Consider the following 15,546-nt stretch of genomic DNA (forward strand, 5'->3'; position numbering starts at 1 on the left):
CTGATAATGCACCTTGTCTCTGAGATGGCATATCTACCAATTCATGCCGGAGTATTAAGTTCTGCATAACTTACAGCACACGGGTGATGATGCCCAGCTGTACTTTGGCTGTTGTTCATGAAGGGTTCAATTCTTTTTATCTTTTTGGTTTTTTTATTAGTTTAAATATTTGAAGTATCTCTTCATAATCAGCGATATTATTCTCACAGTCTCACAGTTCTACATATTTGCATAGACAGTTTTTACAGCATTTTGTTTTCATTTAATTGTCCATAACCAGCATATATTATAACATAACTCTTTTGTATCATTAATAACAGGATATATTCTATGCAGTGGTTGTATGGGAAATATTTACACTGATTGTATAGGGTGTATATAATGATTGGAAATTCACTTTTCCAGAAAATGAAAACGTCTTATTTCAAAGGACAAAGCAAAAGGAGAGTGATGTCATGTATGACATCACAGAATTTCAAAGTAGTGTTTGTTTGATCACACCTTAACAAAAAAAAAAATCAACAAGAAAATCATAACTTTTCCAGTTTTCATCTAATTTTTCTGCTTGTATTCACACAAAACTTATTTTCAGCCTAAGGCTGCACATATAAAGACTAAGGGCACTGCACCTGCAGTCAACCTACTTGGCCGCTTTCCATTTGGTGCCTTACATTCACCTCCGCTATCTATGCAGCTGGCAAGAGCTCAATTGACAACGAAAGCATCTTGCCTTCTCTTTGCAGCAATTCAGGCATTTCTGGCAAACAAGACACCATTTTCCAATGGAAAAAAAGAAGAAAATGGTAGGTCTGATAATAGCATTTTTTTATCAGGGTGCCATGTCAGCTGCACTTTAAGTGAAAGCAAGCACAATTTTTCTCATCTATTTTTTCCACTCCCACTCATAAACTTGTGAATTAAATGCATTTTTCAAGCAATAAGTAAAATATTCCATTAACTAATCATATCTGACACAAGTAGAAGAATACACTGTTACCAACAGTTTGTGCAATGGGACGTGGTCCTGTTCAGTTCGGATACTCGTTTGTTTGTTTGTTTGTTTTTAATGTCTATTTCAGCCATAACTGGAGTGCTTCAGTATGCCTAACAATAGTTTATTTATGAACTGAAATAACAATGCACCTGATTCATTGCATATCCCAGTGAATATTTTTTTCTTCTTGCTGTTTTGGAAGCCACCCAGTTAAGGCCGACATAAGTTACAGTGTTTCAAAAGTAAATAACTCTTTACTTAGTAGTAATTTGTGACTTAAGGCATCTCTCAAATACAATTTCACTGTTTACTATGTTAGTACTTTATACTTACTTTCTAGTACTATCAAGAGTTGCATTAAAAGATACATAACCACATATACATATATATACACACACACACTCACGTAAAAATTTGAGCAATATCATAAAACCAGAGAAGAGAAAATTGCAACACATTGCAACAATTTCCCCTTTCCTTCATGCAATGGAGCTTGTACATGTAAAGCGTGATGACCCGAGACTCACCCTCATGGTCTCTTGCTCGCGTGCGGTCCTCTGCTTGCTAAGGTAGTCTGGCGCCCCCATCTTCTGGTCCTGCTCAGACATGAGACCCTTGTCCTCATCCTCCCCTTCCTCGTCCTCATCGTTGCGGACATAGCACTGGGGGCCCGTGTGCTTCATGTACTCCGCCCTCTGCTGGACGTGGCTGCGTCGCATCTCTTCGTTCCTGGGGTACAGACGCGTCAAACACAACAGTGAGTACATTAAAATGTATGATTACAATCTCATCAAAAACCGTTTAGTCACTGATTGATGTTTCTAAAACCTGGTAAATTACGGTAAAACTGAATAATAAGCGAAATGTTGATTACAATACTTCAATATTAGCTCTGTTTGGCAGCACAGTAGTGGGGACGAGTGGTGGGCAATTCATTACAAAAGATTTGCATTTGGTTTTATAGTTGATTCAATATCTGATGGGCCACTGAGTTTTGAATGGTACTAACATTATCATTAATTTGAGTAATGTAATGAGATCAGATGAAAATAGATCTGTGACCAATATCAGTAAGTCACTGTTCAGTTGGTTGGCATTTGGTGGTTGGTATGACAACCATATCATCCTGAACTAGTTGTCACGACAGCAGATAATGATGTACACTCTTTCCCTTCATAATCCATCTCATGCTGCTGGTAATATTCATTACTCCTTGTTGCATGTGGTAGACACTCTGCAGAGTGCATAGCTTTCACCACACACGGCAGTCTTTCATATCAAAATAACTCAAGTAAAAGTTCGAGCAATATCATTCAATATCTCTTGCAGATCACTGACAAATCTATGTGTAGTTCTTTTGAGAATGCTTGATCACAGTAAATTAATACTTTTACCTTCTTCTTCTGTCCTCCAAGACTCTAGTTCTCTTCTGGTCATCTTCATGCTTCTTGGCTGCATCTGGTTGCAAAATCCAAATTGGCTTTTGCTCAGGAGTATAGAATGAGGGTGCCTTCATCAACTTTGTCTTGCTATTGGTGAGAGCACTATGCAACTCCTTCATGGCAGCGTTCACATCTACCTGCTCTGCACAAGTTTCTTCTGATGGTGGATGCGGATACGAGGGAGATGATAGAGGTGAGGTTCCCTGGTGGGGGTCATCCATGGATCGGGACCTCCCATACACCGGTGAGGGATGGTCTGTGCTGAAGGATCGGCTTGGGGTGATGGCGGGGTTGGCGAGTGGAGGGTCACTTCCATCTTCCTCTGCATCTGAGAACTGATCCTCCTCAGGGTGCGCCTGCTGCTGGACGGCACTCAGGTTTAAGGTGCTCTCCCCGATCCCTGCGTGTCCCGCCAAGCGGAAGCCCACAGCATCATACTCCATGGGACTCAGCTTGGGGAGCACCTTGGACTGATCCTCTCTGTGGGTTGATGAGGTGCTGGAGGTGTCTGATGTCACAGAATGTGACTCCTGCTGGCTGTCCTGGACTTCCTCCTGTGGCTTCTTGTACGAGTTACGTAAGTTGGCCAGCTCCCTTTCTGCAAGCTGGGACAGAAGACTGCTGTTCATGCCTGTTCCTCGTTGTCCACTGCCAAGCAGGCCACCTCCTTGTGACACTAGGGATGATAGTCCACCACTGTCTGCCTTGTTTGTCTTCTGACTTCCATCTTGCTCATTCTCTTCTTCTTCACTGGAGCTCCGGTTTGCTAGCTCATAGCTGTTCCTTCTTCTCCGACCCCCTAGACTATCTGTATCCTCTGAATGAGTTTTCCCTTGCCTATTCTTAATCTTAATTGGACTGGGTTTGGCATCCTTCTCATCAAGGTATGCTCCACACTCGGCAATGTCATCAAAGACTATCTCTCCTGAAGCAGCATCAGATTTTTCCTCAATTTCATAAGAATACCTCTTGGAGTGGTCTTGCGGTCTTGAGTTGTGTTTGGGCCTTCTTGTAACTGCTTCACTCTCGAGGTGATTAGCATTGGAGTTGTTTCTCGGTGGCTCCCTCCGGGCCGGTCTGGCAGCTTTCATTTTCTCGGGCGAAGAACTGGGACTCCTAGACATATCTCTACCCGGGAGCGGGTCTCTGGCGTAAGGTACTCTGTCAGATGGACTTGTTTGCCTCTGGGATGCAGGAGAACTCCTAAGTGATGACACAGATGCATATTCAGCATTATGCCTGCTTGACATGTAACAATCTCCTGGGCTGACATCTCCACCATCCCTTCTGTTATCATTTGAATTTAGAGTTCTGTTTATCTCTGGCTGTATTGATGTGGAAGCTAAATTCTTTTCAATATCATTCATTTCTCGCAGTTCCTTTTGCAGCCGTGACTTGAGCACAGACACTGGCTGGGCCCCTCCTGGCAATGGCATGCTTCTGGGTCGATCACCTCCAAGAGGTCTACCTGCTCCTTCAGGCCTACTTCTTCTCTCCTGGTTACCAGTGCCATCTCTACTTGTTTGAGTTGTTGAACGAGGAACTCTTCTCTTACCCGTATTGAAGTCACTGTTATCCTGCGGACCACTGACTGGAGATGAAGCATTCCCTGGATAGCCTTGAGTATTACTGAGTGGACTCTGGCCACCTCCTCTACTGCTGCTAAATGACGGTGGAATTTTCTGCACACTTTGTGCAGCTCCTGGAGCAGGCCTCCGTGGAACTTGAGTATGTGGTTCCTTGACACCTTGAGCTGGACTTCCTCCCTGCTTGGGGCTCACACGCATCTGGCTGGTTGACTTGAGGGGCATCTTCCTCTCACCGACTGGATCAAGCAAACCTGTCTCTTTGACTCTCTTATGCTGCCCTAAATTCCTCGAGTCAGAATATCCTCCTTCATTTCTAGACCTTGCGGTGGCATCAATCATGCTGGCTTGATGCTCAGCACCTTCATGCCCCCCACTGACAGTGGTAAGCGATTGAGAGAATAATTGAACGTCTGGTGTTACATCATGGGAACTTGTGTTCCTGTAGTCAAAATCTTCATGATTCGATTGCATTGGCTCCTCCTGATCTGCCTCTACACTATCACTGGCTGCATAGTTCGAATTGGATTCAGGCCCAAAAACATCTTGGTCAACAATTACATAGTCCCCAGTTAGTTGAGAATGATCATCTACTCGTGAATGGTTGTCATGATAGTCGGGCATTTGCTCATCATCTTTAGACTGCTGTGCGTCGAATCTGGTATCCACTCTGGATGCCTCGTTAAATTCACTGGCTGCGTTGGGGCCGGATTCGGGCAAATCAGATTCAGTGTAATCCTGATATATGTCCTGTTTCTGTCCATAGTCTCGATGTGTGTCATAATCTGGCTCACTCTCATTGAATGCAGGGTTGTCCTCCACATATGGTTGACTTTCTGCATAGGATTGTTTGTCTCCATATGGCTGCCTCTCCAGGAAGGAATTCCCATCCATGTAGTCGTATCGGAAGTCAACCTCCTCAAACCTGTCTTCCCCTTCTATGTGATCCTCCTCTGCCTCATAGCCTTGCATACCTCCTTCCATGTCAATCATCCCATTATCATCCACAACTCCACTGTCCTCGTACTGATCATCCGGATCGAAGGCAACACCCTGGCGCTCTTGCGTGGCATCTTCCATGTAGTCCTTGTCTTTGTCGCTCTCTGTCAAGTCGTCCCTCATCTGCCCCTGCCCACTGTCTTCGGTACCCTCCCTCGTGCCATCATCTCCTTCCGAATACTGATACGCTGAGCCATACCCGATCCCTTGCAGTCCTGTATCACTTTGGTTTATGAAAAAGGTATCTCCATACTCATCCTGTCCATCTTCTTCTGGTGAAGGTATCTGGTCACTCATTATCCTTGTGCCTTTGATGCCTTCTGAGAGGCCATTCCACTCCCCCTCAGCCCTCTCCTCTTGGGTGTCCTCCGTGGCAGCATCTGATTCGGGAAGCTCTCCGTTCGTGCCATCGTGGTCCTCCTCTCTGCCGGAGGACAGGTGTCCATTGCGCTGGATGTATGGGGTGTGGCTGGTTGGTGGAAGGGTCTTCGAGGTCAGCATATCACTCTCAGCATCCTCGAAGGCATCGTCAAACTGAGATTGCTCTCTCCGTGCCATCATGGAGACAGCAGACCTGCAGAAAAGACAAAATTTTTTAAAATTACTCATTAGAAGTTTGTTCTGGTTTTTATGCCAAAACTTCCACTGTTTTGAACAATCTTACCCTTTTATGTCGTTTGCATTGTGCTTTAAACTTTTACAAACTTTATATGGGGATAAATACTTTTATCTAATGCTAAAGTTAAGGGAAGAAGTTGAAGAAAGATAGAGGGAGAAAAATATTGCAAGACCTACATCAGCTGAATTCTGGTCTCCACAACAAGAAACTGGACATTAAATAGTCAAATTCATCAGATTTCACATTGAATTCAATAAGTAAATTGCTTGGTCATATAACATCATTGAACCAAGTCTTCTGAAACAATTCTGAGCTCTCTCTTACAGAGAAACAGCAAATTTGTCCCTACCAACTTTTTATTGGTAGATGTTACAATGTGTTACATAATCCACTGACCTCAGTCTGACCACTGCCTTACTTTCATTTCATCACATATTCTTTTGAGCCTTTTTTTCCCTCCCTCTATGTTCACTCCCAGGATGTAAGTCAATGCTTATGTGAATATTGCATTCCACTTGTGACCTGATTTAATTTGCTGAGACCCATCTGCGTGCAATTGCTAAATGACTTGCCAAATGACAGGAGGCATTCTACATTTTCTCTTTTTAATCTACCCGAATCTTACTTTATTCAGACCCAGATTCCTCACTTTCAGCTGTCTAGTCACCGGATACAACACTTCTTCTCTTTTCGTGGTTTTTTTTTTTTTTGGGGGGGGGGGGGGGGGGAGGGGGCGTGGGAACCTAAGGGTTCATTGCAAGACGAAATGGAGGCACAAACTTGTCTACTTCTCCAAGAATCAGATCTCTTTACATCTTCATTTCTTTCTGTTATTTGTAAGTCATCTTATGAACGAATAATGAATCTGAGGTTTGGATTTGCTTGCGAAATTGTCGGTAAGTCCCGATTTGCAACATATTACAATGTAGACTCATTAGATATAAGGCATATATGCAGTACTGTAAATGTGGAAATTTTCGCGGTGTTGACATTTTCGCGTATTTCGCGCAACCAGAAACTAGTGCAAAAATAAAAGCACACAAATATTTTTGTTTGCCATATGTTCCGTTGATGTCTTGATTCCACGGAATTAAAAACATGTGAAACTTATCTTACCCGGGGGAGTGTGAAAAATTAGTAAGGCGAAAATATCCACTTTTACAATACATGACTGCGAAATGACAGCAGTAGAATCAGAGTTTAACCCGTTGAGGACGGACTGATTTTGCTACAACACGCATTTCCCATAGACACCTGCCCGAGTATACGCGGGACTTGTCCTCAACGGGTTAAGTTACTTTTCATGTTTCTGTTTCATATTTTTGTGGGCTTCCCTTCCCAGGAAAGCATCTTGCATGATACAAATACACCTAAGTATATGTATTATTATTTTTTCTTTTTTCTTTTTTTTGAAGGAGAAAAAAAGGCAGTAATTTCTGGGTCTTTCTACCACTTGGGATCCATACAAAGACAGGCTATACACTAAGTCGACAGACTGAGTGGTTTTCCTATTTTCCTCCTCTGTGCTAGCAGTGCCATACATGAAGATTATGTCTGCTGCATTATCCATCGATCAGTAAGGCATGCATAATCACACTGATACAGGCGGAATCCACCACCCCGTTGGCTCTGATTGCAAAGCCACATTAGAGTTCTCTCATCTTGTACTCTGCACTTGAAGCAGAAGAAATCCTCATTTTTCCTTGCAGAAATGGTGATACAGTTTTCTATTCAATTAGTAAAAGGCACAAGTACAATGCAAACGATGCAGACATTTCAGCCTTGCAAGCAACTTGACATCAAGGGCGCATTCAGACGAGAACACGACAGAGTAACTCATAAAATCCCTGATCAATGTTGCTTTGTACTATCTGAAAGAGATTTGTAGTTTCATGTTTGATTCAGCAAATTTCCATCTCTGAATTTTGTGGATTTACTACAAACTCATATTTCTTGCCAGTTATTGCTACAGACTGCTAATACTAATGTCACACAATAGAATGTGAAAATATGGGACAAGTATTTTTTTGATAGGCATTATGACAAATATTTGGTCCCAAATTCAATTTATTGATAGTTTGTGAAAACATTTATCTGATCATGTAAATAAGCATGAAGACTACACAAAGGAATATAGGTATGTGGAAAAAGCATAGTGTATAGTCTGTAAATTTATTTTTGCAAGAAACATACAGTTCCATGTTAGACTACGTTATTTAATTGACTGATCTCACAGTGATATCTTTATATAACCTTCATTGTATGCATGCCATTAGCAGAAATGCTATCCTTGTATTAAAACAGTATTACAGTACTCTGGTGGCTCTAAAGACATATTTTTGGTGGAAAAAGTACTTCCGCCTTTCCTGCATTACACATGCGTAGTACTACTATTTTGGAAAAACAGTATTTTTCATGAAACATGCCATACTTTGGGCAAAAAATAATACAAACTATTGCACAAAAAAGTAAAGAGTTGGCATCTCTGCATACGTGCCTTCTTGAGATAGAAAAAAACAAACATTAGATTATATCTCTTTGTCCTTTCTCTTGAATTTTAATGCACAATCCTTTTGCCAATATCAGTACATTTAATCGCAAGATGAGAAAACATTCTTATCATGCTGGGCATGAAGACTTTGATGGACCTTTTCCCACAACAAGTGTGCCGTAAACTTCTTTCACATGAGCTCTTTCTCTTGTTATTTTTTTTTCTCCCCACCTTCCCACCTGCACTCACGTCCCATACACTCCCCATACGATTGGAAGAGTCAGCCCCCTCCTTTCACGGGTTATCTACTGTGACTCCATACATACTGAAAGCTCCGCGCCGATGTGTGTGCACGATATGAGTAATTGGGTGCAGATTAGATCGCAATTAATGCAGCACATGCACTTAAAAGACAAAAATGAACAAACCTACAGGGTCCACACACATAAGGGCAATATATTCCCAGATTCATTTTCGACTCTGAATTACCCTTTATGAATTTAAGATGTCAGTGACCTACTCTAGGCAAATTTAGTACACTGACATTTAGTTGACATTAACAGAAAAGATCTATATTGCATCATATTCATAGCACATGCAAACGATGAAGTAATGGTAAGACTAAGAGATGAAAAGGGAATATCTAAAGTTTTACGATTTTTTTCCCCTTTTTTCAACCAGTTTCTATTCACTAGTTGGCTCTGGGGCACTGTGATTCCTCCCAGGTTTAAGCAAGGTTTATACCAGTGGTTGCCCGGTGGCCAGGGGCCACTAAAAATTGATGCCAGACCACCAGATTTAGAAAACGATTATGATCGTAGTGGTCTAAACAGGCAACTAAGATTCAAAATGAAATTTTATAAATTTTGTTTTTACTTTGGGCCCCTATGTTTCTCTTTCTGGCCACCAAAATTTCAGATATGAAAGTTATAGTGGCACCAAGGAAAAAAGTTAGTGTTGAGCCCTGATTAAGGCAAGGCAAAACTGGTTCTAACAAACACTGGGTTAACAGTATTTCTTCCTGTGCTTGATACATAGCATTCAGAAACATATATATTCAGATACCTTCAACATTACATCTCGATCTGCCCTTTTCGGTTAATACTTCTCTGCCGCCAGCAAGAAACAATTGGATCAATTTATATGCAAAGACTGGGATACATTTATGAATGGCAGAACATTGAAAGCTTCAGTTTTGAAAAAACTTTGACACATATCTTGCCCTAAACAGCAAAGGAATATTATAGAAATCTAACAATTTGCACAAAGAATCTCATATGATAGAGCCAAGAGCATTATACCCCCGTCACACTAATTCGGAATCGCCACAAATCAAGCAGAACCAGCCGGAATTAAATATTTTCAAAATTTGTGCCACATTCGGGAGAAAAATTCAAATTCTAACAGCTTGGTAGGAATGCTGTTCGAATACTTTGAATGCACTTCGAACCCTTCTCGAATCATTCTTGTACATTCCGAATGAATTAGCTCTCGAATGCTGCTCAAATGTAGTTGGAACGCTGTAGAAATATTCAGAATGCTGTTAGAATGTGGTCAGAATTTTTAGAAAGCACTTCGAATGCCGCACGAGCGCGGTTCAATTGCTGCCCGAAGTCTGATGGTCGGAAGGCACCTCGAATGCAGTACAAACTCATTTCGAATGCTGTCAGAAGGTTGCCAGAATGGCTACCAAGTATACTTTGAATGTTCACAAATTCAAACAGAATGCAGCGTGAAAACTTAGAATACACTTAGAATGTACTTAGAATGCAACATGAATATCCCGTGCGTGTCAAGAATGCCGCCGGAATGGTCTCCGATAGCATACAAAATGGCGATGGATCTTGTATTTTCACCAGTCTCAACCCGATCATGATAGAGTATGGACCCCTTGGACCATGTTGCTTTGCTACAGATTGCTGTCCTCCAGCAAGACCTCCTTGAAAGAAAGTGTCTAGGCCAATTACCCCCTGGGCAATCACCCCAGACCCTTCCCCGTGATCCTAACCCTAATCATAATCCTACACTAATCCTAACCCTAACCCAAACTCAAACTCTAAACCTAACCTTAACTCTAATCTTTACTCTAAGCTCTTCACTAACCAGTTTTTACCTGGGGGTAATTGTATGAGCATTTGAGCATTTGAGTTATTCTGGCAGGATTTGAGGTACAACACCGTTCCGATTCTCCCTAAAATGAGGTCAGATTGTTTCAAATGCTGTTAGAATGCCGTAGGAATATTTAGAATGCAATCAGAGTCCAATTAGAATACCCTTCGAATGCAGATCGATATTTTTCCACTTCAAATGCTCCTCGAATGTTTTAAGCATGGGTAAAAACATTCGGGCTGGCCACAAGAATGGGCCTGAATGGGCCCGAATGTTTGGAATGCACTCAGAATGTCGTCAGAATTTTTGGAATGCACTTCGAATATGCATGAATGCAGGAAGAATTTTCATTCCAACCGCATTCCGACTCATTCCGCCTCTAGTGTGACGGGGGTATTACACATATACATTTAGAATACAGTCTGCAGATGAGATGTACCATAGTATTAGACTTGAAATTAAGATCATCCTCAGGTGACTTCTTGAAACAGCTGATTTAAGAAGGAGAAATGGGACAGATGGGGCAGTGGAAAAAGGGGAATCAGCAGGGAAAAAAAAATGTTTTCAGAAGGTTGAGCTGACTTTGAAGTTAAAGGATCGTATAGTTTTGGTGAGACCTAATTTCAGGTTTCTAATATTTTTGGTGAGATAACGAGAAACCACTTGTGAAATATGAAAGAGCATGTAATTCCATGAGGAATTCAACGTTTATTTCATGAAAATTGGTTTTGAAATGGCTGAGATATCCAAAATAGAGCGATTCTAATAAAGTGTGGGACCCACCTTTTATTACGACCGCTTTGTTTTACTCTGTTTTTGGATGTTTCAGTCATTCCAAACCCGATTTTTCATCAAATAAACTTTGAATTCCTCTTAAAATGGTATGCTCTGTACTAAGTGTTTTCTTGGTATCTCGCAAAAAGTTAAAAGCCCATTTCTCATCTCCACCAATACTGTACCATCCCTTTAGCTGTGCAAGCCTACCTGCTTGTGAGATCACTTCTTGTCACATTCTCACAATGACCAGACAACTGGGCTGGCATGATACCCTTCCCAAGCATTGCATGAACTCCCCAACACCATTGCCATGCATGATGCACCTTCAAACCAATCAACATCGCAGATGGGCCCAGGAATGCTAATGGAGGAGTGATGGACAGGCCAGATTATCACCGGTCTCTAATCGTGAATTTTTCAGAGGGATCACGGGGTGATTGCCGGTTCATAAGGACTATGAAATCGCATGATGCTGCCTTCTCAGAATAAACAACATCCACAGTGTTCCCCCTGTGGATGTTGGCAGTGGAAAAAAACAGATACAGGCTTCATTCTTGCAAATTGCACTTTAATTGACAAATTAAACTCTACTTCGCTTCATGACACATTTAACATTTAACAAACCACAGAACATTTTTGTAGAAACAACATTTTGATACTAATCAGAGATCATTCTGCATAAAATTACAGTTAGCACTGTCTACAATAACAGCAAAGTCTTACTCATATTTCTATCTTTTTGATAAATTTACAGGAAAAAGAAGCCCTAAACATATCGCGCGAGTTAAGAGAGTGCAGCAATATTGGTAAAACATATCGACAAAGTTTGCAGAAAATCAAACAATCTATTCAAAAGTTATCAATTTTTACAATTTTGCTGCCACCATAGATAGATGAGAAGACTACAACACATTGTGACATCACATATGAACAATATTTTCACTATTCTAGCATAAGGAAAGAGCACATGACTTTACTCTTTCAGAAAGCATGGGGAATAATAACATCCTTAAGTATACATGTATGTCAGTAACACGTCCAGGGAATGTGTACTTTTCATTAAAAAAAAACTATGTGGAATGTTCCATACATTTTCTTTATATCATTGTACATACACAACATCGCAGACTGTAGAAGTCTTCCCATCCAGCGATAGTTGAACTAAGACTTTAATATTTCATAACTTTTCAATGGATTGTCAAATTTTCCTCAGACTTCACTGTGTATTCTACTAATATTGCTGCATTCATTCAATGTACGAATGTATATTTGGGTTCATAAGATCATTTCCCTGTTAAGGACATGCCATTATTGTAATACACAGGACTACAGCTATTCTTCAATAACTATGGTCTTACATATCTAGAAACATCCATCTCCACAAAGTATGCACTGTATCAAAATCTGACGTCAGTGTATGCGATATTGATATGATCTGTAGTCAGTAACCACCTGAACAAGCTGTGAATTGAATCACGTAGGAATTACTGACAGCTTTTGATTTTGCATTGAGTGTATTCTAATCAACAGACGTTAATCTCAAGCCTGAACAAACACATACAAAGAATTCTGATCCAAAAGGGATGATGAAGCACTATAGAGAAGTGTGCACATGCACCATAGAGACTAGCACTTCAACAGCGGAATTATTTGTCAAACATAGAGCAGAATGTAATAAACAAATTTACCCTAAAATAATAATGAATATTTGGTGACTATTCAATATTAGTTTTAATTTCTATGTCACTTTCATATTTCTCAGTGAAATATTTGAACAATATAAAATGATATCTAGCCAGGAAGCACAATATAATATGTGACCCGCTACAACAAAATGGTCCTAAAGTCGGGTGAGGCCAATTATTTGAAAATTGCATGACACAATTCCCTAATCTTTCTGCTTTAAATTGACGTATAACGCATCTTATAAAAATAATCGGCTGTGGAGATATCGATGTTTAAAAGAGAGCATGTCGAGACGTTTGGGAAATCACTGTTTCGAGAAAAGCGCCCTAAAAGATCTCCTTGCGACGCAATCACGATCAAGGGACACGCGAGTCAGTATTTACCTCCGGACAATAGAAGGTAAGCCGTAGCAACCCCCGAAATGCTCATTCAAACACAGCGTCGGCGGTCTCCTCACCGACCAATCAGTGACCAGGATGCCAGGAGAACGGGCTGGGCATAGCGCACCCTGCCAGCACGAACCAGTCGACTAGGCAGTGTGCGAGCTTCACGCTTCGGTTAGCGGCAAGCAGCAAACTGACCAATGAGATCACTCTGGTCGTTGTTAGGGGCGGAGCCTATCTGTGGCACTCAATCCAAATGTTCGAACCCGTTTCTGCTACGTTGAAACGCCAAAAAACATGGCCCAGAAAAACGCAATTTTTTGGTCTTTCCTTTCATCGTTTTGCTTCAAAATTTCGACAGACGATAGAAGACATGTCAGACTCTAATAATATGTCAAATTCAGAAAATTGTAAGTTTTGACCAATTTTGATGCTCTGACTTCAAACTCGATTTTCACGGCTTTGACCGTGCGCGACTTTAGGACCATTTTGTTGTAGCGGGTCACATATTACAAACATTTAGAACATGGTGGTTAATCTATTCATAGAGAATGACTGAAATATGAATTCATCAACCACTTTACAGAGCATCTTTTTTTAAATCTTTTCCAGATCTGGTATTCATCCAAATATTGGGATATGTCAGTTTGTACACATGTATGAATGTATGAAGAAACGTACAGTGTATTTAAGTATGAATGGATATATGTATAGTCAAATCTGTCTATAGCGGCCACCCAAGGGAAACAACAAAAGTGGCCGTTATAGACAGGTGGCCACTATAGACAGGCTGGTGCCCATTTTGAATTTCAACTCTTGCATTGTATAATAGCATAAAATACCGCATGTTATTCTTTTAAAAAAAAAAGCAAATAAGTTTGCATGTGCAGCTTTAATATTGGGATGTAAATACAATTTAACTCATTTAATTTCTTTTTTTGGTCTACTTATGTTCTGTTGATTTTTGAAATAACATTTCAGGCCTGAGGAACTGCACTGGTTCGTACCAGTTTGCATGAATGGGGTTCAAGAGTGAGGTCGAGGAGATTGATAGTGTGCGAAGCTGACGGAAACAATAAACAATACCCAGTCAAGTACCCTATTGTCCTTATTCAAAGGGATTTTCATCACTAATTAGTCGGCATTTCACATCTCAGATGTTATTAAGAGCTGTCTGCCTTTGTAGCATCTATTCAGGGTGGCATTACTGAAGTCTAGATCTAGTCAAGTTAGTGGTAGGATGGCTTTTCACAGCAAAGAGCTGCACTAATTTTGTCAATCACATCTGTGTGATTGTGACCAAGCTAGGACTCGCCCGTGGAATTCACGCAATGAACGTAAAAGCTAACATATTCATGGCTGATTTAACGGTTCAGCTAAATTTTTGTGGCTGCTATACGCAGGTAGATATTCACCACGGGATACGAAATGAGTGGCTCCTGGCTGCGTTAGGCAGGTGACTGCTATGTAAAGGGTCCATAATACAGCACTTTCATGCGATGGATTTTTCAGTGGCCGCTATAAGCAGGTGGCCTCTATAGAGAGGTGGCCGTGAAGACAGGTTTGACTATATGTAAATAAATATCTGAGTATGCTCACTATGATCACTAAGCATGTATGTTTGTTTGTGTGTAAGTTTGCTTGTGTGTTATAATTACAAAGTTTAATCATGATATTCACTTGCATGGAAATTTGTGAAGGCAACATGATAAATGAGTACTGTAAAACATAATATTTTCTCAGCATGAAATTTTCACGAATTGGAGCCAACGGGCTATTTCGCGGCATGAAATTTTCGCGAGTTGCCTCTAACATTCAATGCGTATAGTGTAGACAAGAACTTTCATGTGCAGTTTAATTTCGCGAATCTTGGCTCTCGCGAAATTCGCGAAATTAAAATGCACGCTAATATTCCTCGTTTTACAGTATCTGGAGGATGATTAAAGACTTATAAACCACTACATAATCGCTTTTGACATGACTTTTGAGGAAGATGAAGATACGATCAGGGTAGAAATGTAAGGGAAGAGACATAGCTGGTGAGTGTGCATGAACTGTGTCCTTGGAGGTCCTAAGGAAAAGGAATTGCAGGTATCTTTCCCTCACAAGCCATCCTTGGTATGACAGTTGCCTGCCTATTCAGAGGTCCTACCTACTGGATGCAATCTAACCTTCATCTGGCACTGTCTTTAATTACCCATCCCAGTGGAAAGAGTCCAACCTTTGTACCACAGACGACTTTGATTACCGATGCACAAGGCACACAACGACCCAAGGTTATCGATGCTCCATCTGATCATGCATATGGACCCAGGTTGAGTCATGCACTTTTCAAATACCCTTGAAAGAACATCGATCACGCATCCGATATCGATGCAGGCTCATGAAGCGAGAGAACCCCTTTTGCGTATGCCCCATACCCCCTTCACATTTCTTTTTTTCTTTTGACACTAAATGTAG

General features: G+C 40.9%; 1 protein-coding gene across 2 annotated transcripts in view; it reads right to left on the minus strand.

Annotated features, from left to right (window-relative positions):
* Positions 1-1,455: 1,455 nt before the first annotated feature.
* LOC139744898 (uncharacterized) overlaps positions 1,456-15,546 on the minus strand; it is an 80,450-nt gene continuing 66,359 nt past the window's right edge. For both annotated transcript variants that reach the window (XM_071655311.1, XM_071655310.1), the window contains 2 exons: positions 2,389-5,595; positions 1,456-1,723 (listed from right to left, as the gene is read on the minus strand). In XM_071655311.1, coding sequence (XP_071511412.1) covers positions 1,474-1,723; positions 2,389-5,582 — 3,444 coding nt within the window. In that variant the 5' untranslated portion in view covers positions 5,583-5,595 and the 3' untranslated portion in view covers positions 1,456-1,473. The remainder of the gene's footprint in view (positions 1,724-2,388; positions 5,596-15,546) is intronic.

Source organism: Diadema antillarum, unplaced genomic scaffold (assembly GCF_040938485.1).
Source record: "Diadema antillarum isolate AM-2024a unplaced genomic scaffold, OU_Dant_1.0 seq00001217_RagTag, whole genome shotgun sequence".
Lineage (NCBI taxonomy): Eukaryota > Metazoa > Echinodermata > Echinoidea > Diadematoida > Diadematidae > Diadema > Diadema antillarum.